At 37.4% G+C, this 23,291-nt stretch overlaps 2 protein-coding genes across 3 annotated transcripts in view; one reads left to right on the top strand and one right to left on the bottom strand.

The window, feature by feature from the left end:
- Positions 1-23,291, bottom strand: part of CE1H17orf64 (chromosome E1 C17orf64 homolog) — an 84,395-nt gene that overhangs the window by 32,747 nt on the left and 28,357 nt on the right. The gene's annotated exons all lie outside the window — the stretch shown is intronic.
- The window catches only part of APPBP2 (amyloid beta precursor protein binding protein 2), a 53,044-nt gene that overhangs the window by 22,646 nt on the left and 7,107 nt on the right, over positions 1-23,291 (top strand). Inside the window, exons 3-10 of the mRNA XM_023244758.2 lie at positions 1,340-1,491; positions 4,216-4,339; positions 10,307-10,475; positions 14,726-14,815; positions 17,246-17,313; positions 17,394-17,499; positions 18,194-18,318; positions 21,218-21,303. Coding sequence (XP_023100526.1) covers positions 1,340-1,491; positions 4,216-4,339; positions 10,307-10,475; positions 14,726-14,815; positions 17,246-17,313; positions 17,394-17,499; positions 18,194-18,318; positions 21,218-21,303 — 920 coding nt within the window. The remainder of the gene's footprint in view (positions 1-1,339; positions 1,492-4,215; positions 4,340-10,306; positions 10,476-14,725; positions 14,816-17,245; positions 17,314-17,393; positions 17,500-18,193; positions 18,319-21,217; positions 21,304-23,291) is intronic.

Raw genomic sequence — 23,291 nt, 5'->3', positions numbered from 1 at the left:
TTGTGACTGGCTTCTTTTACTTACAATGTTTGGAAGGTTTATTCATGGTGTTGCTTGTATTGGTACTTCTTTCCTTTTATGGCTGAGTTATTTTCCATTGTATGAATATACTGTGTTTTATTTATCTAGTCATCTGTTGGTGAACATTTTGGCTGTTTGGCTATTATGATAATACTGCTGTGAACGTTTATGGACAAGATTTTGTGTAGGCGTATGTTTTCAATTGTGTATATAACTAAGGGTGTATACATATGATAACTGTTTAATTTTTTTAGTAAACTCTAAACTGTTTTCCATAGTGGCTGTATCATTTTATGTTCCTACCATCAGTGTATGAGAGTTCCAATTTTTACATGTTTTTGTCATCACTTTTTTAGAATAATGATTACATCCTAGCAGGTGTGAAGTGGTATCTCATTGTGATTTGGGTTTGCGTGTCCCTAATGACTAATGATGTTGAGCATCTTTTCTTGTACTTATTGGTCATTTGTATACTTTCTTTGGAGAAATCTCTATTCAAATCCATTTCCCATTTTTAAATTGGGTTATTATTGAATTATAAGATCATTTGGTTTTTAAAAGTTCGTTTTAGGGGTGCCTGGGTGGCTCAGTTGGTTGATCATCTGACTCTTGATTTCGGCTCAGGGACTCTTGATTTTTGGCACAGGTCAGGATCCCAGGGTTGTGGGATTGAGCTCCACGTCAAGCTCCACACTGTGTGGAGCCTGCTTAGGATTCTGTCTCTCTCCCTCTGCCCCTCTCCCCTGCTCGTGTTCTCTCTCTCTCTCTCTCTCTCTCTCTCTCTCTCTCTCTCTCTCTTTCTCAAATAATTTTTAAAAAAGAAAAGTTAGTTTTATTCTTTTTTATTGACATTTGTTTACATATACAGGAACACACAGTGATCTACTGAATAAAAATATTAGGCTAAATTATGGATTATTATGGCCTCATAATTCATAAGGCAGAAAGTTTTTTGTATCTTATTCCATCTTGGAAAATAATGGTAGTGTTATTTTTTAAAAAGAAAGCTAGTGGACGCCAGGGTGCTCAGTCAGTTAAGTGTCCAACTCTTGATTTGGTCTTAGGTCATGATCACACAGTTCGTGAGTTCAAGCCCTTCATTCCCAGCGTGGATCCTGCTTGGGATTCTCTCTCTCCCTCTTTCTCTGCCCCTTGCCTGCTTGCTTGCACACACCTGTGCACACCCATGCACATGTGTTCTCTTTCTTTCTCCCTCAAAATAAATAAATAAACTTAAAAAAAAATAAAAATCAAGCTAGCACTTTCTAAAACTGTAAAATATGTTATCTTTATAAAATAATCTTTTCTTCTTTTTCAGACATTTGCTTCATCATTGTTTCCAGGCTTTGATGGATCATGGTGTGAAAGTTGCTTCAGTCTTGGCCTACTCATTCAGTAGGCGGTGCTCTTACATAGCAGAATCTGATGCTGCAGTAAAAGAAAAAGCCATTCAGGTTGGCTTTGTTTTAGGTAAGTAATAGTAAAATAGAGGAGTGTTTTATTGTAGGACATGACTCATTAAACCTACTAATGATAAAGGATTACACCAGAACATTCCCAAAGTCTACATAAGGAAGTTGAGAAAAACATCAGAAAAATTAGGTGTGATTTATTGAATGTTAACTTTGTACCAAACACTAAAGTAGGCATTTAAATGTTATATTTTCCAAATCCTCATAACATTCCAGTGGTGTGATGGTATTAATGGCACTTTACAAATGAAAGATTCAGAAAAGTTAAGAACTTGCTCAAGTCACATAGCTGGTAGTGTACTAAAAGTTTAGAATCCTGCATCTATAAATTCCTTACCACATGTTTTGCTAACATGTCCTGCTGCCTCCAGCCTCTTTCACCAGCTTACCATATGCTGTGGCATGAGACTTAATCCTTTTAAGGCCTCAGTTTTTCAGTCTCTAAAATGAGGGTAATCCTGTATTTCCTGATGGGATGTTACAAGAATACTGAAAACATATGGGGAAGGAGTCTGAGAAGGTTTTGTTTGTTACATACAGAGAAAAATACTGTTTAAATTTTGTGTAACATTAAAAAAAAATGTTTATGTCGGGGTGCCTGGTGGCTCAGTTAAGCAGCCAACTTTGGCTTAAGTCATGATCTCGCGTTCGTGAGTTCGAGCCCTGCATTGGTTCTGGCAATTTGGAGCCTGGAGCCTGCTTTGGATTCTGTGTCTCCTTCTCTGTCTCTCCCCCACTCGTGCTCTGTTTCTCTCTCTCAAAAATAAATAATAAGCAATAAACATTAAAAAGACATTTTTTTAAATGTTTGTTTTAAAGACACAGAGAGCGTGAATGGGGGAGGGACAGAAAGAGATGGAGATCGAGAATCCCAAGCAGGCTCTGTTCTGTCTGCACTGAGCCTGACATGAGGCTCGAACCCATGAACCATGAGATCATAACCTGAGCTGAAATCAAGAGTCAGACGGTTAAACGACTGAGCCACCCAAGCACCCCTGCATAACATTTTATATATTTTTTACAAATCTACATAGATAAGTATGTTTCAGGCAACTACTTATTAAAGTTGTTACTTACCCTTCTTTTTACTTTCTTTAAAAAATTTTTTTTGAAATAATTATAGATTCACAGACAATATCAAAACCAAGAATTGACATGACTTTAACAGTATTTAAAAAAATTTTTTTTAATGTCTATTTTTTTTTTTTCCAATGTTTATTTTATTTTTGGGACAGAGAGAGACAGAGCATGAACGGGGGAGGGGCAGAGAGAGAGGGAGACACAGAATCTGAAACAGGCTCCAGGCTCCGAGCCATCAGCCCAGAGCCTGATGCGGGGCTCGAACTCACGGACCGTGAGGTCGTGACCTGGCTGAAGTCGGACGCTTAACTGACTGCGCCACCCAGGCGCCCCATTTAATGTCTATTTTTGAGAGAGAGAGAGAGAAAGAGAGAGAGATATGTGGGGGGCAGGGGGGCAGAGAGAGGGAGACACAGAATCTGAAGCAAGCTCCAGGCTCTGAGCTGTGAGCACAGAGCCTGATGGGCTCGGACTCATGAACCGTAAGATCATGACCTGAGCCAAAAACGGACGCTTAACCAACTGAACCACCCAGGTGCCCCCAAGTTCAGTACTGTTAAGTAGACTACAGACCTTATTGCATTTTCAACAATTTTTACATGTACTCACGTGTGTGTATGTTTCTATGCAGTTGATTCCATGTAAAGATTCATATAACTGTCATTACCATCAAGATACAGGACTGTTCCATCAACACAGACTACCTTTCATTTTTAACTCCTTACATTAATGTGTGCACATGCCTGTTTTAGCTCTCTTACACATGCACATACACTTTCTTTGCTAACAAATTTTCATGATCATTTCCTTCAATCTTAGAATAATTCTTTGTAGTGGTCATAGACAGTTTGCTGGAAGAACTTCAGAACATTTTTCCTGAAAAGAAATTTATCCTCTGATAGTCCCATGGAATAAAACTGCAACCAAGAATTGTCCCCCAAAAATGTCTCTAGCAAAAGAGTATCTGTGATCTTGATGAATGTTAAGGTTGACATCCCTTTGGTCCTAGATGATTATGTAAAAATCTGTAGAACAACTTCAGTATCAACCAAAGTGAAAGGCAGAAAGTTTTTAGTGTTCATTGACGTCCTCTGTCAGCTCCACAAACATTTATACCAATGTCTGGTTGTTATAATGAGCCAGACTGAAGAAATATCTTGCAGGTAGAATCAAGTTCTAACAAACTCACAGTTAAGTTATTGGTCTTGATCCTAAAATTACCGCAATTTGGAGACAATGGAGACAATTTTCTTAATAATAGCTTTATTGAGATGTTCTTTGAGATTGGGTATAGAGAGACTGAAAATGTTAGGATTATTGAAATATATGGCTAATTAACTGGAAAATGTCAATTCTTAGAGTATAGAGTATTTTTAGAGGGTTAAAACTCTTGACTCCTTATTCAAGGTCTCAACTTTGATCTAATCCCCCTAGTTTGAAAGTTTTTGTTTTGTTTTTTTGTTTCACAGTAGCTTTGTTTTGGGCTAAACACAGGACTTTAATATTACGGGTGTTTTCATTTTAGATAATACTAATTTTAAGCGTGTCATTTTAGCTTTCAAGTGATTTATTAAATTATTTTAAAAATTACTTATTAAATTATTTAAAATTATTTAAAGTTACTGGTTTTCTTGTCCTTTAGGTGGCTTTCTTTCAGATGCAGGATGGTACAGTGATGCTGAGAAAGTTTTTCTGTCCTGCCTTCAGTTGTGTACTCTACATGATGAGATGCTTCATTGGTTTCGTGCAGTAGAATGTTGTGTGAGGTAAGTTGGAACAAATCCTACTGTAATGGTCCTTAGTGGCTTTTATAGTTTTAGCTTGTATAAGTATACTCCTAACAATTGGACAAACCTCAGAGGTTATATTTGTTTGTCATAGTTTCATTAGTCTGGCCTCTTATCTCTGATCACCAAAATATAGTTAACTTGCTATGGGCATCTTAGTTTAGATTTGAATATTATGAACCAGACTGTATATTTTATGTATGTGTGTGTGTATGTATGTATGTATGTATTTTTGGGAGAGAGAGAGAGCATGAGAGTGGGGAGGGGCAGAGAGAGAGAGAGGGAGACAAAGGATCTGAAGCAGGCTCTGTGCTGACAGCAGAGAGCTCAATGTGGGGCTCAAACTCATGAACCCTGAGATCATGAGCTGAACTGAAGTTGAATGCTTAACCAGCTGAGCCACCTAGGTGTCCCTATTTTATATATATATATTTTTGCTATGTCGTAGAGCTTGTGTGTTCATTCACTTAACAATTATTTATTGAATGCCTCAGTGTACCCAAAACTGTGCTAGGCACTGGATGCTGGGAAAATAAAAACATGTTTTTCTTGGGTGTTTATTTTTTTTACCCCTGTTTACATTTCTAGAATTGTGTAATAAGATTAGTATTTTATTTATAAATAACTATTTTCTTTAAAAATACATTTTTTAACATGTACTTAAAGGAAAGGCAGGCAAGGCTAGAAATAACTCTTCTTTTTTACTGTCTTCGTTTTTTCTATGTAACATTTAGTTATGGGTATTTTTATGTAAGTTTTCTCTCTGTCCCAAAATTTGATTTGACATTTTTTTTAATGTTTATTTATTTCTGAGAGAGAGAATGAGAGCCTGCGCATGTGCGAGCAGGGGAGGAGCACAGAGAGAGGGAGACAGGATCTGAAGTGGGCTGTGCTGATGCAGAGAACCCCATATGGGGCTCAAACTCATGAACCATGAGATCATGTGACCCAGAATCCAGAGTTGGAACTCAACTGAGCCACCTAGGCGCCCCATCTTGCTCAGTCTTAACATGAATATATTCATAAGCTCATGACTTCTAAACTTGTATATTTTCCTTCCAAACAGTGAATAGTTTAACCAGTTAAATAGTAATTGCTTTTGACAATAGCTGTTGATCAGGTAGATACAAATGTATTTTCTTATAAAAATAACATACTATGGGAGGGGCGTCTAGGTGGCTCAGTCAGTTGTGTCTGACTTCAGCTCAAGTCGTGATCTCGCAGTTCATGAATTTGAGCCCTGCATCAGGCTTGCAACTGTCAAGTGCAGAGCCCGCTTTGGATCTTCTGTCCCTCTCTCTCTGCCCCTCCCCTGCTTGCGCGCCCTCTTTCAAAAACAAAACATTAAAAAAGAATAACATGCTATGAGAAAGAAGGTATATGAGAAATCTGTACCTTCTCAGTTTTATTGTGAACCTAAAACTGCTCTTAAAAATAAAATATTTTTAAAAGATAATAAAATACTATACTTACATTGTAGAACCACATTTGGAGAACCTTGAGAACCTGCCTTTTCATTAGACTGAGTATATTAAGGCAAAATTGGATCCTCAGTTGGATCTAAAAGTTTCTTGGATCCTTCATCCTGTTCTATGTCAGCCCAGATGGACATACAGACCCTGAAGAGTCTCCATATGTTTAATTTGCCCTTTTGTTTCAGTAGACAACCAGCAGGAAGTGGAGAAAATATCAAGCTGTGCATTTCTGGCTTAAAATATTTAGTTTGATACCCCATCATATGCCAATTATTAAATAATTTCTAGAAATTTATTTTTAGTGAGAATATAGTGAATATTGTTGGAAATGCAATTTCTAGTATTGTATAAATGAAAGGTGAATACTGTTCTTTTCCTTCTGTAAGTTTACAGCCTGTGCTTGAGTTTAACCTTTTCCTCATTGAACCCTTTGGATCACTACCAACTCTGTATCTCTAATACGTATCCTTTTTTCTCAAGGTCATTTTTGGATTTTTTTGGACTGTTGTAATACCTTCTGTCCTGGTTGTCTTCCTTTCACTCTTGGCTTTATTATAATCCATCTTCCACACTGTAGCCAGAGGAGTCTTTCTAGAGTTGCACTGTCCAGTATATAGTCATTAACCATGTACAACTTTATAAAATTAATTAAAGTTAAAAACTGGGTCCTCAGTCACATTAGGCACATTTCAGATACTCAGTAGACACTTGTGGCTGGTGGCTGCCAGATTGAGCAGAGCAGATATAGAATATTTCAGGAAATTCTATTAGCGTTGTTCTAGAGCATAAACCAGATCTCACTGTTACAGCCAAAACTCCTTACCCTGACCTGGCAAGGCCCTATTAAATCTTTGTTATCTCTGCTTTCTCATCTCTCTCTCTTCTTAAAAAAATTTTTTTTAATGTTTTATTTATTTTTGAGAGAGAATGTGCGGGAGAGAGAGCATGAGCAGGGAAGGGGCAGAGAAAGATGGAGATATAGAATCCGAAGCAGGCTCCAGGCTCTGAGCTGTCAGCCCAGAGCCCGATGTGGGGTTCAAACCCATAGAATGTGAGATCATGACCTGAGCTGAAGTTGGACGCTCAACTGACTGAGCCACTCAAGTGCCCCCTCTCTCTTTTTTTAAGTTTGTTTATTTTGAGAGAGAGAGAGAGAGAGGGAGGGAAGGGCAAAGAGAAGGGGAAAGGGAGAATCCCAAGCAGCCTCCATGCTGTCAGCACAGAGTCCAACTAAGGGCTTGATCTCCCAAACTAAGATCATGACCTGAGCTGAGATCAATAGTTGGATGCTTAACCAACTGAGCCATCCAGACACCCCTGGTTTCTCATCTCTTTTTACATAATCCTTTATTCATAATACTTCAGACATGTTGGTCTTCTGTCTGTTCTTTGATTATGCCACATTTTTTTCCCTTAGGGCTTTTGCAAGTTGTTATTCCTTCTGTTTGAAACATGCTTCCTCACAGACCTTCACATGATTGCTTCTTCATCATTTAGGTATCAACTCAAATGTTAGCTTCTCAAGAGAATTCTTCCATATCTACCCTGAGAACCTTCTTTAGGAAGTTCCTGATCATGGGGCACCTGGCTGGCTTAGTCGGTAGAGCATGACTCTTGATCTTGGGGTTGTGAGTTGGAGCCCCACATTGGATGTAGAGATTTCTTATTTTGTTTTTAATGTTATTTTATTTATTTTGAGAGAGAGAGAGAGTGAGCAGGGGAAGGGCAGAGATGAAAGGAGAGAGAATTCCAAGCAGGCTCCTTGCTGTCATTTCAGAGCCCAATACAGGGCTTGAACTCACGAACTGCGAGATCATGACCTGAGCTGAAATCAGATGCCCAACCAGCTGAGCCACCCAGGCACCCAGATGTAGAGATTTCTTAAAAAAAAAAAAAAAAAATTTTAATTTGAGAGAGAGCAAGAGTGAGTGGGGGAGAGAAGTGGTGGGGTGGAGAAAGATTGAAAGAGAGTCTCAAGCAGGCTCCACGCTGAGTGTAGGCTCAATCCCGTGACCCTGGAATCATGATCTGAGATGAAATCAAGAGTTGGGTACGTAACTGACTGAGCCACCCAAGTGCCCCAAAAATAAAATCTTTAAAAAAAAAGGAAGTTCCTGATAATGTTACCCTATTTTTATAAGATTCGTAGCATTTATATTTTTTTAAGTGTATTTGTTATTTTTGAGACAGGCAGAGAGAGGGAGAGAGAGAATCCCAAGCAGATAGCCTCATGCGGGGCTCGAACTCACAGAACCATGAGGTCATGACCTGAGCTGAAATCAAGAATTGGATGCTTAACTGACTGAGCCACCCAGGCACCCCGCATTTATTTTTAAATGAATGTCTTACTTTTTTCTTTTTTTTTTTCTTTTTTTTTCTTTTTTTTTTTTTTTCAACGTTTTTTTATTTATTTTTTGGGACAGAGAGAGACAGAGCATGAACGGGGGAGGGGCAGAGAGAGAGGGAGACACAGAATCTGAAACAGGCTCCAGGCTCCGAGCCATCAGCCCAGAGCCCGACGCGGGGCTCGAACTCACGGACCGCGAGATCGTGACCTGGCTGAAGTCGGACGCTTAACCGACTGCGCCACCCAGGCGCCCCATGAATGTCTTACTTTTTGGTGTGTTTGTCTGCCTGTCCTATACTCCTTGCCCCTAGAGTGAATCTCCTTAGGGTCTTATTTACCACTGCATCCCTTTCACTTAGAAAAATGACTGGCACATAATAGGTGTTCAGTCAATAATGGACTGTAAGAGTCTCTCAAAACTTTATCATATCAACCAGCATATTTCTTTTTCCAGTAATCTTTTACTAGTTTTCAGTTCTGTTTTCCTGTGCGTAGTTTCCATTGTGACAGGGATCATTGCTAACTACTTGACCTTTAGAATAGCAATTTGGCAGTCAAATGACATTGTCTCTTTTTTCTGTATCAGTACAGTTACTTTAGCATTAAAAATTTTCTATATACCAGGATGCTGGGTGGCTTGGTCAGTTAACCGTCTGACATCAACTTGGGTCATGATCTTATGGTTCGTGGGTTTGAACCCTGCGTTGGGCTGTCTGCTGTCAGCACAGAGCCTGGAGCCTGCTTCAGATCCTCTGTTTCCCCTCCTTGTCTCTCCCCCACTCATGCTCTCTCTCTCAAAAATAAAACATTGAAAAAATTTTTTTACTTGAAATGTATACCAAAACATACATTTTTTTCTTTTATATTTCTGCTTAAAAATATAAATCCATTCAATTCTCCATTCTAGGAAAGCCTGAAAATGACTGCTTATTTCTGCTTTAAGTTTGAATTTGATGTTATAAAAAATTCAGAATCTTTGGTTAACCTTAGTATATTATTTTGCTGGAGGGTTTTAGTCTTGTCTAAAAGCAGATAACTGTATGGAGAATGTTGGAAGGATACACACTGGCATTGTATACTGTTTGCCACCTTATTGAGTTGTCTTGGTTCATTTGAAGTTATTCCATCTGTTTTCCCTGACTGTACAAAGAAATGATAGCGGTTAGAAGACTGTTACATGTTTCTCATTCTGAGTCATTGATCTGTTAATATTTTTCGTATAGTTAGAAAAAATAAATTTTAAATATCTGTTTTTTTATATTCTTGAAGAATCCTTCCCAGATTCTCCATATCTGGTTTCTTTCAAATGATTTTTATACCCTGTTCCCTCTCAGGGCTGAGCATTTTCAGAAGATTGTATTGGCATAATACATGCACATAAAGTTCTAGCCAGCATTATAATAGATACATAAATATATGTCAGGTCCTCACTGTTCTGTCTTGCATAGTCTATACAGATGTATGTAGTCTGTTGGTACCACAATCTGACCTAATGCATTTTGCTACTCTTACATATCATTAGATAGTGTACATGGTTTTACAGTTACTTTGTATAAAGAACTGTGTTTTTCCACGGTAGAAGATAAAGGTTATAAAAGAAATAGGTGACAATAACACTGTTTTCAGTCAACCTACCTTACTGGAAAGATAACCAAAAAATGAGCATTTATGAAGCAACATGAGATAAAGTTAGTAATCAAGTATTGCACAAATAAACTAGAACAAGAGAATGGAAAGTAATGGTAGGTAATAGTATTTCATGTTGATCTTGTTTTTTCATTGTTTTCCAATTTTTTTATAATGAGACTGCATTACTTTTGGATTTGAAACAAAGAGTTAAGGGTTAGATGTAGCACATTCTGAGTGCACAAAGTATGCAAAATATTTAAAGAACAAAAAGAATCAGAGTTGGATGAGATTAATCATGGGTAGTTTTCTGGGAAGAGACAACTCTTTGTGTGCTTTAGTCTGTCATGGTTTGGGCCAGATGGTTATTTTCCAGTGCTGCCCCGTACTTCTTACATCTAGTTTCCTTAACTCATTTGGGTGGTACTAAGTAGCGATCTGTGAGAGGACCATGCTAGAAATGTCAAAAATAGAGGAATGTTATTTCTGGTTTTGCAGGTTGCTTCATGTGCGAAATGGAAACTGCAAATATCACTTGGGTGAAGAGACGTTTAAGTTAGCTCAGACATATATGGATAAACTCTCAAAACATGGCCAGCAAGCAAACAAAGCTGCACTGTATGGAGAACTGTGTGCACTACTATTTGCAAAAAGTCACTATGATGAGGTGAGTGTTTTGAAGTGCATTTCATTGTGATCAGCAGGTAGCTATAAACAGGATAAAATCAAAACAAACAGATAAACAAAGAGAAACTAATAGTTACAGGCTGAGGGGATGGGAGAAATAGGTGAAGGATATTAAGAGGTACAAAATATCCAGTTACAAAATAAGTCATGGGCTTGAAAAGTACAGCATAGGGACTGTAGTCAGTAATATTGTAATAATGTATGGTGACAGATGGAACTACACTTATTGTGGTGAACATAGCATATTGTATAAAATTGTCAGATCACTGTGTTGTATCCTGAAGCCACTCTAACATTGCATGTCAACTGTACTTCGATTTAAAAAAAAGGACGGGGGTGCCTGGCTGGCTCAGTCGGTAAAGCATGTGACTCTTGATCTCAAGTTTGTAAGTTTGAGCCCCACACTGGGTATAGAGATTACTTAAAAAAAATAATGAAGTTTGTTTAAAAAATGAAAATAAATAATAAAATAAAATAAAAATTTTGAAAGGATAAATCATACAATCTTATATTTGTCTTAATCATATTTTTACATACTGGATTTATTTAAAGCAATACACATTTGTAATGGAATGTTTATTATTTGTTTTGATTTTATTTTTTGTAATGGAATATTTAAAATGAGACAAAAAAACATTCTGTGAGATGTATTTTAAACATACACATATATGATTTATGGCCTATTTTTGTTTTTAATTTGACCAAATATATTGCTATCTAAATTATTTTGATGGGCATGCTCTGTCAAATGAACCTTTAGTAGATGGTTTCTTATTGGATGTGTAGCTCTGGGTAAATTATCATAACTTGAAGGCATTCATTTTAATGGGAAGCTAGGTTTTATTTATTATACTTTATTGCATTGTTTTTCTCCTTCCTCTGCCTTATGAGAAAGATAACTTTGCTCCTGTCTTTATACCATTAAATTAATGCTTTAGTGCTAATGAATATGTAGTTGAGAAGTGATTTATGTCTTTTTAACTCCTTTACTTGGTTGCTTTACTTATGGAAGGATATCATCATTATTTTATGCTGCCACATAACTGTCATTTAACTTTCATATTTTATAATTATTCCTATCTTGATTTTTGCCCCATTAATATATTCCATATTCTCCATAAAGGAAAATTACAATTAGAGGTAAAGCTAGAAAATTCTAGAAGGATTATACAATGACGTGCAACCCTGCTGCTAGGATCATCCTGCTATTCATATCCATGTAAGAAGACATCAAACCCACCTGTAAAAATCTAAAACCTTTACCAACATGCCTTCAATTTCTTAGGGGTGTTACGTATGTTTTTCTGGTTACGTTTGATGATGAATCCTGTATCTGCTGAATTAGTTCTGTTGATGGATTGTTTTGCTGCCCCTTGTGTGCAATGATTGTTCCATAGCTTCTCAACCCAAATATAGAACTTAGACTCTTTCTTTTATTTTCACACACCAAGAACAAAGAACCCATTCACAGAAGGCCTTTGTGTGGATAGCTGACTTTATGAGATCTCCAATGACAGTAAAGGAGGAAGTGAGAGAGAGATCTCCAACAACAGTTTGAGTAGTAGAGATGCTTACCTTAAGGGGCACCTGGGTGGCTCATTTGGTTAATCATCCAACTCATGATCTTGGCTCAGGTCTTTTTTTTTTTTTTTTTTTTTTAAGTTTATTTATTTTGAGAGAGTGATGTGCACGCATGCTCCCACAAGTTGGGGAGGGGCAGAGAGAGAGAGAGAGAGAGACAGACATACAGACTCTCAAGCATGTCCAGGCCTAGCACAGAGCCCAATGCACAGGGAGGGCTCCATCTCACCAACCCTGAGATCATGACCTCAGCCAAAATCCGGAGTCTGATGCTTAACCAACTGAGCCACCCAGGCACCCCTCAGCTCAGGTCTTGATATCAGGGTCACGAATGCAAGCCTGGCATTGATTGGGTTGCGTGCTGGGCGTGAAGCTTACTTAAAAAGAAGAGGGGCGCCTGGGTCGCTCAATTGGTTTAGCGTCCGACATTGTCTCAGGTCATGATTTCACGGTTCATGAGTAGTTCAAGCCCCATGTCGGGCTCTGTGCTGATAGCTCAGAGCCTGGGGCTTGCTTCAGATTCTGTGTTTCCTTCTCTCTCTGCCTCTCTCCCTCTGCCTCTCTTTCTCGCTCCCTCTCTCCAAAAATGAATAAGCGTTTTTAAAAAATTAAATTAAAAAAGAGAGAAAGAAATGCCTACTTCTAAAGTTCTTCAGGTGCCCCCCCCCCATCTTTTTATATCTCTGCATAGGAACTCATCTTAGCCACTCTGATTCCTCTTTTCATTCCTGTTGTTCATACTGTCCTCTGGAACTCTGCACTCTTCTTTCTGTCACGTAGATTGATTCATATCTTGCCATTCTTTGCTTCATACCCAGTTCTACCAATGTATTGGTGGTTCAGACTCACCAGTGTATTCAGTGGAACAAAACTGCCTTTTATTTATCAGTTTCCACTTTCTTTACTAGGCAGTTACTGTTTAATTGACAGTTATTTTGTGTCTACATTTAGATTAAGAGTTTATACTGTTTTTTATTCGTGGTCTTTGCAACACTCAGCACATTCATGAGGAATGTTTAAGGCCGTAAATGTATCTTGAAGGATTTTGATAGTTTGTTTTTTTTTTTTTTAAGTGAACTCTATGCCCAGTGTGGGGCTTGAACTCACCACCCCAAAATCAAGAGTCACATGCTCTAACAACTGAGCCAGCTAGGCACCCTAGATAGCTTATTCTTTTAAAAATAGATAAGTTTGTCATTGATAGCTACAGAAAAGTATGCAAATATCGAGGATATAGCTTAATGAATTATCATCATATTTTGATATTAGCATGGCCTGAGCTATGCCGAGGTAATATAAGCCCCAAAATAGCAATGACAAGGAAAAATAAGGTTTTCTTGCTCATGCTACATTCTGTCTTGGGGTGCCTGTGGCTCTGCTTAACATTGTTTACACTTTGATCAAAACCATGTGGTGAGCATCCTCTATTTAGAACATTACCAGCCTTAGAGCAGAGGCAAAAACATCATGAGGAAGTATTACTTGCTCTAAGAGCTTTTTCCCAGAAATCACACATTTCACTTCTCATATTTTAATTAGTTTTTAAATTGGCCAAAGGAAATCACATGACCATGTCATCTTTAATGTGGAAGGGAAGTATATCCTTCCCCAAAGAGGAGCTGTAAATATTTAAAATTTTTTTTTTATTTATTTACTTTAAGAGACAGAGCGGACGAGGGACAGGGAGAGAGGGAGAGAGAGAATCCCAGGCGGACTCTGTGCTGTCAGCACGGAGCCTGATGCAGTGCTCGAACTCATGAACCATGAGATGATGACCTGAGCCAAAACCAAGAGTCAGACACTTAACTGACTGAGCCACCCAGGCACCCCAGGAGCAGTAAATATTTTAAAGCAGTATTACAGTCCACTACAGTTTGAAGGATTTTAACTTACTACTCTGAAACAACATCTGGTTATTATAAACCAGGTTTTCTTGGCCTAAATCATATACATTTCATTTTTATATAAAAATTGCTTCTGAATCTTTTAGGTGGAATGGAGAAGGAAGCTTGCAAAGGAACTATTTTCTTCCACTAAGCACTGGGAGAAGAAGGACATATTGTTTTATTTCCCAATAGATACCTAGGTATTAACACATTGCCTGGCACTAAACCTCTCTGCACCTCATTTTCCCATAGTAGTTTGCATCTCATAGGGCTGTTGTGTCAGTTAAATGTGTTAATACACATAAAGTGCTTAGAATAGTAGTTCTCACAAAGTAAGCACTCAACTAAACAGGTAGTTGAGATACAAAATAATAAGCATTGCCTTAGGAGAAGAAAGTATAGGAAGCCTAATCTAGGGCTTGAAAGACAAGTTAGGTGGGTTTAACTTAACTAACTTGGTTAACTTAACTTGGGTTTAAGAGTTCAGGAGAGAAGAATGTATACAAGGCAGAGGGAGCAGTATCTGCAAAGGCTTGTGGGCAAGAGAGAACATGCTCTTGATTTCTTCATTGTCAGTTTTTCAAAGAAAAATGTAACAAACTTACACTTTCAAGAAAACTTAGTCTCAGAAGATTTTAAGTATAAATACTTTGTGTGTGTTCTTATTCAGGTACTTGAAAGCTTAGGAGAGAGATACACAATCATTTCATTACATACTGTCAGTTTGATTAATCAGTTTTTACTCTTTGTAAATATTTTTTAGGCTTACAAATGGTGCATTGAGGCAATGAAAGAAATCACAGTGGGCTTACCAGTCAAAGTTGTGGTGGATGTTTTAAGACAAGCTTCTAAGGTGAGTATAATGTTAAAATTATTCATGAATTACAAGATTTAGCAAACTTTAAATCTGTTTTAGTTAACTTGTTATTTAACAAGTTAGGTATTATGTACTTCATGGACCAACAAGGTCTATTTGCTAAGTTTCTATGCTCACTTTTAGAAAACTGGTTTCTAAAACTATCCTATGTATAGAATTGAGCTAATTTTCCTATATCCAGAAAACCCATGAAAAAATTCATTTTGATAATACAACTCACTGAAGTACAGATTGAAACATTATTTTGGTGCTATCCTAACTTGAGTTTGCTTTTCTTTTTCTTTTATGTTTATTCATTTGAGAGAGAGAGAACGTGCGCGTGCGTGCGTGTGCATGAGAGGGGGAGGGGTGGGGTGTGTGTGTGGAAAGAATCTGAAACTGGCTCTGCGCTGTCAGTACTGAGCCGGACATGGGGCTAGAACCCAGAAACCATGAGATGTGACCTAAGCTGAAGTCAGATGCTTAACTGACTGAGCCACCTAGGCGCCCCAAGGTTGCTTTTGTTTTTGTTTTGTTTTTTTTGTTTTTTTTTTTTTTTTAATTTTTTTTTCAACGTTTATTTATTTTTGGGACAGAGAGAGACAGAGCATGAACGGGGGAGGGGCAGAGAGAGAGGGAGACACAGAATCAGAAACAGGCTCCAGGCTCTGAGCCATCAGCCCAGAGCCTGACGCGGGGCTCGAACTCACGGACCGCGAGATCGTGACCTGGCTGAAGTCGGACGCTTAACCGACTGCGCCACCCAGGCGCCCCTGCTTTTGTTTTTCTTAGCCTTTCCAGCAGCCTCAATTCCTTATGCCACAATTGTAGGGACTTCGGTCATTTTTCTCCTCAAGGCTAACCTAGTATTAAATCTTAGAGTGGTAGTATTACAGCCTCACAGTGTCATACTTTTCAAGTATATTCTTTCTACCCAGAGGTTTTTCAGTTTTGAGTATTCCATTTTGGTTGATTTTAATTATGGAAATTTCAGTTAGAATAAAGATCCTAAATTCGTAATTTAGAAGGGTCTAAGATTCTGCGAAACTTCTTAAGTCATTTTAGACAAGTAAGTGGCATAACTTTATTCAGATTATCAGAGCTAGAAGAGGGATATTACTATATTTTTAATTAATTTAAAACATTGAATATACACTTAATGTTAAGACAGTTTAATATATATGCAAGATTTAGGAGTGCCTAGGTGGCTCATTTGGTTAAGTATCCAACTCTTAGTTTTGGCTTAGGTCATGATCTCATGGCTCATGAGTTTGAGCCCGCACTGGGCTCTGCGCTGGCATCACGGAACCTACTTGGGATTCTCTGCTCCTCCCCTGCTCATCCTTTCTCTCTCTCTCTCTCTCCCTCTCTCTCTCTCTCTCTCAAAATAGTATATATAGGTGCAAGATTCCAAGATTTGTATTTCTTTTTTTTTATTTTTTAAAAAAAAATTTTTTTATTTCAACTTTTTATTTATTTTTGGGACAGAGAGAGACAGAACATGAACAGGGGAGGGGCAGAGAGAGAGGGAGACACAGAATCAGAAACAGGCTCCAGGCTCTGAGCCATCAGCCCAGAGCCCAACGCGGGGCTCGAACTCCCGGACCGCGAGATCATGACCTGGCTGAAGTCGGACGCTTAACCGACTGTGCCACCCAGGCGCCCCCAAGATTTGTATTTCTATATGCAGATAATATTTAGAGTTTGAAAACTATTGGCTATTTTCATGAATCAGAATATTTTAAGAATAAGAAAACTTGAAATTCTATGCATTTTAAAATTAACAGAGGAAAACTACAAGATACTTAAGCCACTCTAGAACTGAGATATATATATTTTTTTTAATTTTTTTTTTCAACGTTTTTTATTTATTTTTGGGACAGAGAGAGACAGAGCATGAACGGGGGAGGGGCAGAGAGAGAGGGAGACGCAGAATCGGAAACAGGCTCCAGGCTACGAGCCATCAGCCCAGAGCCTGACGCGGGGCTCGAACTCATGGACCGCGAGATCGTGACCTGGCTAAAGTCGGACACTTAACCGACTGCGCCACCCAGGCACCCCTAGAACTGAGATATAAATAAGCAGCTTAGAAAATACTATATTGAACCCTCCCCCCCACTTACTTATTATGTAATCTGGAAGGATGGGAGTATACCAGCTTTGTAAGATAACTTTGTTATAACAGGTTTGTATTGGGCATGACTGTCAAAATTTTTAATTTTTTAATTTCCCAGAATATGTACAGATCTGCTTATAATAGAATTTTCAAGTGCTTGGAAGGGAAGAAATTAATAAATAGAACCCTTTTATTTATGTTTGAAGATGCTTTTTTTCTTTTGACCTTTATAGTCTGAATATATAATACGTACTTATTTTAGCACACTAATTAACTGAGAGTTATTTAATAATCTTTTGCTTTATCCTTAGGCTTGTGTTGTAAAACGTGAATTTAAGAAGGCAGAACAGCTAATTAAACATGCAGTGTATTTGGCACGGTAGGTGATTATTAATAAAAATACCATTTCAAATTGTCTCTCCCTGCTTTATATCCTAATAGTTTTATATCTTTTTATAGGGATCATTTTGGATCCAAACACCCAAAATACTCTGATACACTGCTAGATTATGGGTTCTACTTACTCAATGTAGATAATATCTGTCAGTCTGTTGCAATTTATCAGGTATGTTAATGGTTGCACTTTTTTCTTTAAACTGGAATTGCCTTGCTGACCTATATTTGTTTGTGGTGTATAACCCGCTTTCTAAGAACAACTCTTTCTGAGCCCCTCCTCAAATATGGCACATTATTTTACTAAATAATATCTAGAAGGATTAAAAGTAAATGTTTTAAGAGTTAAAGAGAACTATCCAGGAAAAGAATTTTTAGCTTGTGGGCTCATATTTAAGAGTACTTTTCCATTTATCATTTTGCCCCCGAAATGACTTGTCTTCATTGTTGATTTGGTATGAGTCATTAGACCTGTCTTTGTAATAGCAACGAGAGTTGATAACAATTCCTTTAGGTCTTATATTAGTCATTCTCAGGTAAATGTGTTATGCCATCACTCTGGACAAGGCATTCTTGATTTTATAGTTCACTTTTGAAGAAGGACATAGACAAAAATACTGATATGATTCCTAGATATATGAATGATTTTTAGTATGAAACCATTGCCTTTTAAGTTAGATTCAGTCTTCAGAAAATCAGGCCTTATAAGTGATTTTTATGTTCTCTTGTGATTTAAATACAGCAGGACTTTTGCCTCAAAACTGATGAGATTGTACATAGAATATATATTTAAATTACTAGGGTGCTTAATATTACTGGGTAGCATTTTCTAAGGATTTATAGTAGTGTTTTCATTACTCTTTCAGGCAGCCCTTGACATTCGGCAGTCCGTGTTTGGTGGCAAAAATATCCATGTAGCAACAGCTCATGAAGACTTGGCTTATTCTTCTTATGTTCACCAGTATAGCTCTGGGAAATTTGACAATGCACTGTAAGTTCCACGTTCCTTTTCAGTGAGAGATTAAATGTTGTTGCTGTTATTTTGTTTTTCTTAATCCTTTATGGATTAAATTTGTCTTCCTGGAGTCTTAACAAGATGCCTAAAATGTTTTTGAAGTCATCCAAAATAGTACCAATTTATAAGCCATTCATTTAGATTTTATGTGGTTTAATGTTGGGACTTGTATATCTTCATGCAGAATATGGCTTATCTTTTGAATGCTTTAATAATTTTTCTTTGGGTATAATACAATAGCCTCTGTCTAAATGATAGACTTAGAAACATTTTGCTCAAAACATGCAGAAATACTGAATAAAATATAACAATCATCTTTTTAAATGTGTAACTGAGCTTCAAGGAGAGAGAGGAAATCCCCAAGGGCCAGTCATGGACTAAAATCCAATAGGGTAGACATGAACTATGGCATAACTGCCCTGGGGTGACGAGAAAGCTTAGAAGTTTCTGTACCCTTGGTTTGACAGCAATCCTGGATTCAAGAGGCGTTTAGCCCACATGAAGGTGTGAGTTAGAAGTGAAACACTCAGATGAAGCCAAGATCAAGGTTGCACCCTCAGGGAAAGAAAGGGCAGACTGGGAGGGAAAAAAAAATTCCCATTGACAAGAAAGAGGGCAAGGAAACTTGTTCATCTCAGGTTGGGCTCTCAGTTGAACAAAAAAGGAGCCTCATAGCAGAATTTATAACTGTCATACATTCAGGAACCCCCAAACTGAGGAAAACATTTAAAAAGTACTTTAGGACTGCTAGTTCTCCTGAGATGCCTTTTGAAAGAAAATGCAAAACTCTCGAAAATGATTAATTCTCAACTGAAACCATACAGATTTTCCATAGATCTAGCTCTACCTAAGATGAACTCACCATAAAAATATTTCAAAATAGGGGCACCTGGGTGGCTCAGTCAGTTAAGCATCTGACTCTTGATTTTGGCTCAGGTCATGATCTCACAGTTTGTGAGTTTGAGCTCTGCATCAGGCTTCGTGCTGACAGCATGGAGCCTGCTTGGGATTCTCTGTCACTCTCTCTCAAAATAAATAGACTTTAAAAATATGTACTTCAAAATCCACTAGGGAAGTATTTCTTCTATTAGTGGGAATCAGCAGATAAAATGAACAGGATTAGAACCCAAACAGTATCAGCTAATAAAACTTTTTGGTTGATACTATAAAGTAAGTATTCTTAAATGATTAAATATATAAAATGGGTTAGCAAACTATGGCCTATGGGGAAAATAGTTTTATTGGAATATAACAATACTCATTCACTCATGTATTGTCTGTGGCTTTCATGTTACATCAGGAGAGTTTGGGAAGTTGGAACAGAGTATATGGCCCCACACAACATAAAATATTTATTATCTGTTTCTTTACAGAATAAATTTGCTGACCTTGATGTAAAAGAAGGAATCAGTAATATTTTGGAGGGTAGATAAAGGTGAAAAAAAGGGCAGATTTTAAAATAAAACAACTGATAGATGCTACAACCTGGATGAACCTTGAAAACATTCTTCTAATTGAAAAACCAGTCACAAAGGACCACATATTGTATGATTCCATTTGTATGAGATGTCCAGAATAGGCAAATCTGTAAGAGACAGAAAGTAAATTGGTGGTTGCCTAGGGCTGATAGAGTTGGAAGAAAGTCAAGAGAGACTTTTTTTGTTTTTGTTTTTGTAATGTTTATTTTGAGAGAGAATGCACATGTGCCACATGTGAGTGGGGGAGGGACAGAGAGAGAGAGAGAGAGAGAGAGGGAGGGAGAGAATCCCAAGTAGCCTCCACGCTATCAGTGCACAGTCCTATGCAGGGCTCGATCTCACAAACCATTAGATCATGACCTGAGCTGAAATCAGGAGTCAGATGCTTGACCAACTGAACCACCCAGGCGCCCCCTGCCCCACCCACCCACCCCCCGCCACGCATCCCATGCCAGAGTTTCTTATTAGAGTCATGAAAATATTCTGAAGTTGCTTGTGGTGATGGATGCACAACTCTGAATATACTAAAAACCACTGAATTTGTACATTTTAATGGGTGAATTGTGTGGTATGAATCATATTTCAGTAAGAGCTATTTGAAAAAATAAAATGTAATAGCTAGTATTAGAACATAGTCATTGACATTAAAACTTAGTAGACAAGTTAAACAGCACATTGGACACAACAAAAGTGACCATTAGTGAATTGGAAGACAGATATGAGAAAATTAATAATTACCTGGCAGATGGGGATAGAAGACTTGGAGTTATTTGAGAGGAACTGGTAGATAAAATAGGCAGATAGCTTACCTTCTGTTTGGTGAGAGGGGCCATAAACAAACAACCAAACACATCAGATGAGAATACTTGCTATGTGAAGAAGAATAAAATAAACTAAGAGTAAAGAACTATAGTAAATTTTTTAGGGACTTTTGTATAGGCTTGTCTGGAAAGGCTTTTCATTGAAGAGTAAGCCATGGATGGATATTCAGGGGCAGAGTATTCTGTAGAGACGGTAAAGCAAGTGCAAGAATCTTAGGTGAGAGTATGCTTTTGCATGTTCAGAAAACTGCGATGCCTTTGTGTTTGGAGGGCAAGGAGAGGGCTGTTTCTGAGAATGTAGATGAGGTTGGAGAAGCAGCCCCAGTGAAAGATCATGTTGAGACTTGTAGGCTGCAATAACAGTTTCACAGTTTATTCTGTGAGAGATGGAAATCTGTTGGATGCCAAAAGTTCAGTCCACAACAGATTGGAAATTTAAAAAACAAAAACCAGCACCCTTTACCACAGATAGTTTTAGAAATTTCATCGGTATTACATTATAAATTGTGATTTTTTAAAAAATGCTTTAATTATTTGTAACTAAAAAATGCCAGAATATATCTGTCTGTATTGCAGATTTCATGCAGAAAGAGCTATTGGTATCATTACCCACATTCTACCTGAAGATCATCTTCTTTTGGCTTCTTCAAAGAGGGTGAAAGGTACCCTTTACAATTAGTCTCCAATATATGTTTGTATATATATATATAGATTTTTAGATTTCTTTTGCTGTCAGTTGTAATATATGTCTAGTCTCATATTTTTTTTAATGATATATGGTATATGTTAAGACTATTTGTTTCCTTGGGTAGTAGCATAGGATTAGACTATATCTACATATTACTAAGATAGCCAGGTCACTGATTTAATGTATCTGCCTGCAGCTCTACTTAAGAATCTCCAGTAGTTCATAGTAAAAAGGTTAACTTCTCCCATATAATATTTTTAATAAGCCAGAATATCTTTTGTCTTTTTTTCTTTCTTCCTCCCTCCCTTCCTCCTTTTCCTCTCTGTCATGCCTTCATTCATTCATTTCTTTTGAGAGGAGGATGAAAGAATAGCACATGATTATTGCACAGTAACATGGATAGCAGACTATAGATGAGTTTTTACATACCTTCAACTTTATAGTGCAGGATTTTGAAACGCAGCTTTATATCAGGTTACCCTTAATGTTGCAGGACTCTTACTAAATACCACTTTCTTCTCTTCTTTTTTTAAAAATTTGTTTTAATGTTGATTTATTTTAGAGAGAGAGAGACACAGTGTGAGCGGGGAAGGGGCATAGAGAGAGAGGGAGACAGAATCCAAAGCAGGCCCCAGGCTCTGAGCTGTCAGCACAGAGCCTGATGAGGGCTCGAACTCACAAGCCATGAGATCATGACCTGAGCAGAAGTTGGGCGGTTAACCGACTGAGTCCCCCCAGGTGCCCTGACTTTCTTCTGTTCTTATTTTCACTTTTCTTCTAATCACCACCAAAGCCCTTTCATTGAAAGCATTTATTTTGCCAGCATGATTGGGCCACTAGTGTAATGCCATGCATATTGGAGAAGTTTTTACCTTAATTCTGGAACTGGTCTCTTTTTTCTCTCTAGGTTTGCATTTTTAAGAAGCACAAGTAATACATATTTAACATAAAAATTAAAAGTTAGAGAAAAAAGAAAAATAATAAGTTAAAGGTTATATTTGGTTAAGGTTAAATTTCTGAATCTTCTGAATCTTTCCAGATTCAGCATTTTGGTGAATATTTTTTATACTGTTTTTCCCCAAATTATGAAATGAATGAACTTTTTTAGTTGTATTTTGCTTTTTTCACTTTATACATTGTGAACATGTTTTCATTGCAGTACATGCGGATATATATCCTTTTCTAATGTTTTTAACCTCACCTCTATTATTTGTCCTTTATATTGTTTTTAACCTTTTGTTCTTTAAAAATGCTATAATGGGGGTGCCTGGGTGGCTCAGTCAATTAAGCATCTGATTTTGGCTTGGTCATAATCTCACAGTTCATGAGTTCGAGCCCCACTTTAGGCTCTGTGCTGACAACTCAGAGCCTGGAGCCTGCTTCAGATTCTGTGTCTCCCTCTCTCTTTGCCCCTTCCCTGCTCATACACTGTTTCTCTCTCTCTCTCTCTTTCAAAAATAAACATTAAAAAAATTTTTTTAATGCTATAATGAACTAAACTTCTTTTACTTTTGTGCATATGGACAATTTTCCTAGAAATAAAATCACCTCGTAAAAGAATATGTATTTTTAAGACTTTAAGTGGAATTTGAAAGTCTTGTATGTGACTTTGAAATTGCACTGTCTTCTTGCCTGATTTAGTTGGTCAAATGAGTAGGAGGAAACCAGTTCTTTCTGTTGTATTTGGTTAAAGGTTATATTTTATAAAGTTTGGCTTCAAAATGTTCAACAGTACTTAGGTACTCCTTGACACAGTTTCATAACTTTAAAAATTTTGCCTTTTCCTCCTTGTCTTGGATTGCTTTACATAAGAAATTCACATTGGCAAAATATAACACTCTAATAAAGCAGAAATTAATTCTGCAAAATATTTGATGTGTACCATTGTTTTTAAATTCGAAGTTCATTATACTATCCAAAGTAGAATGACCCTCCCCAAAGTATATTTTTTCATTAAAGTGG

This window comes from Felis catus, chromosome E1 (genome assembly GCF_018350175.1).
Source record: "Felis catus isolate Fca126 chromosome E1, F.catus_Fca126_mat1.0, whole genome shotgun sequence".
Lineage (NCBI taxonomy): Eukaryota > Metazoa > Chordata > Mammalia > Carnivora > Felidae > Felis > Felis catus.
The sequence above is the reverse complement of the archived record's forward strand: the minus strand, read 5'-3'. Positions and strand labels throughout refer to the sequence as shown.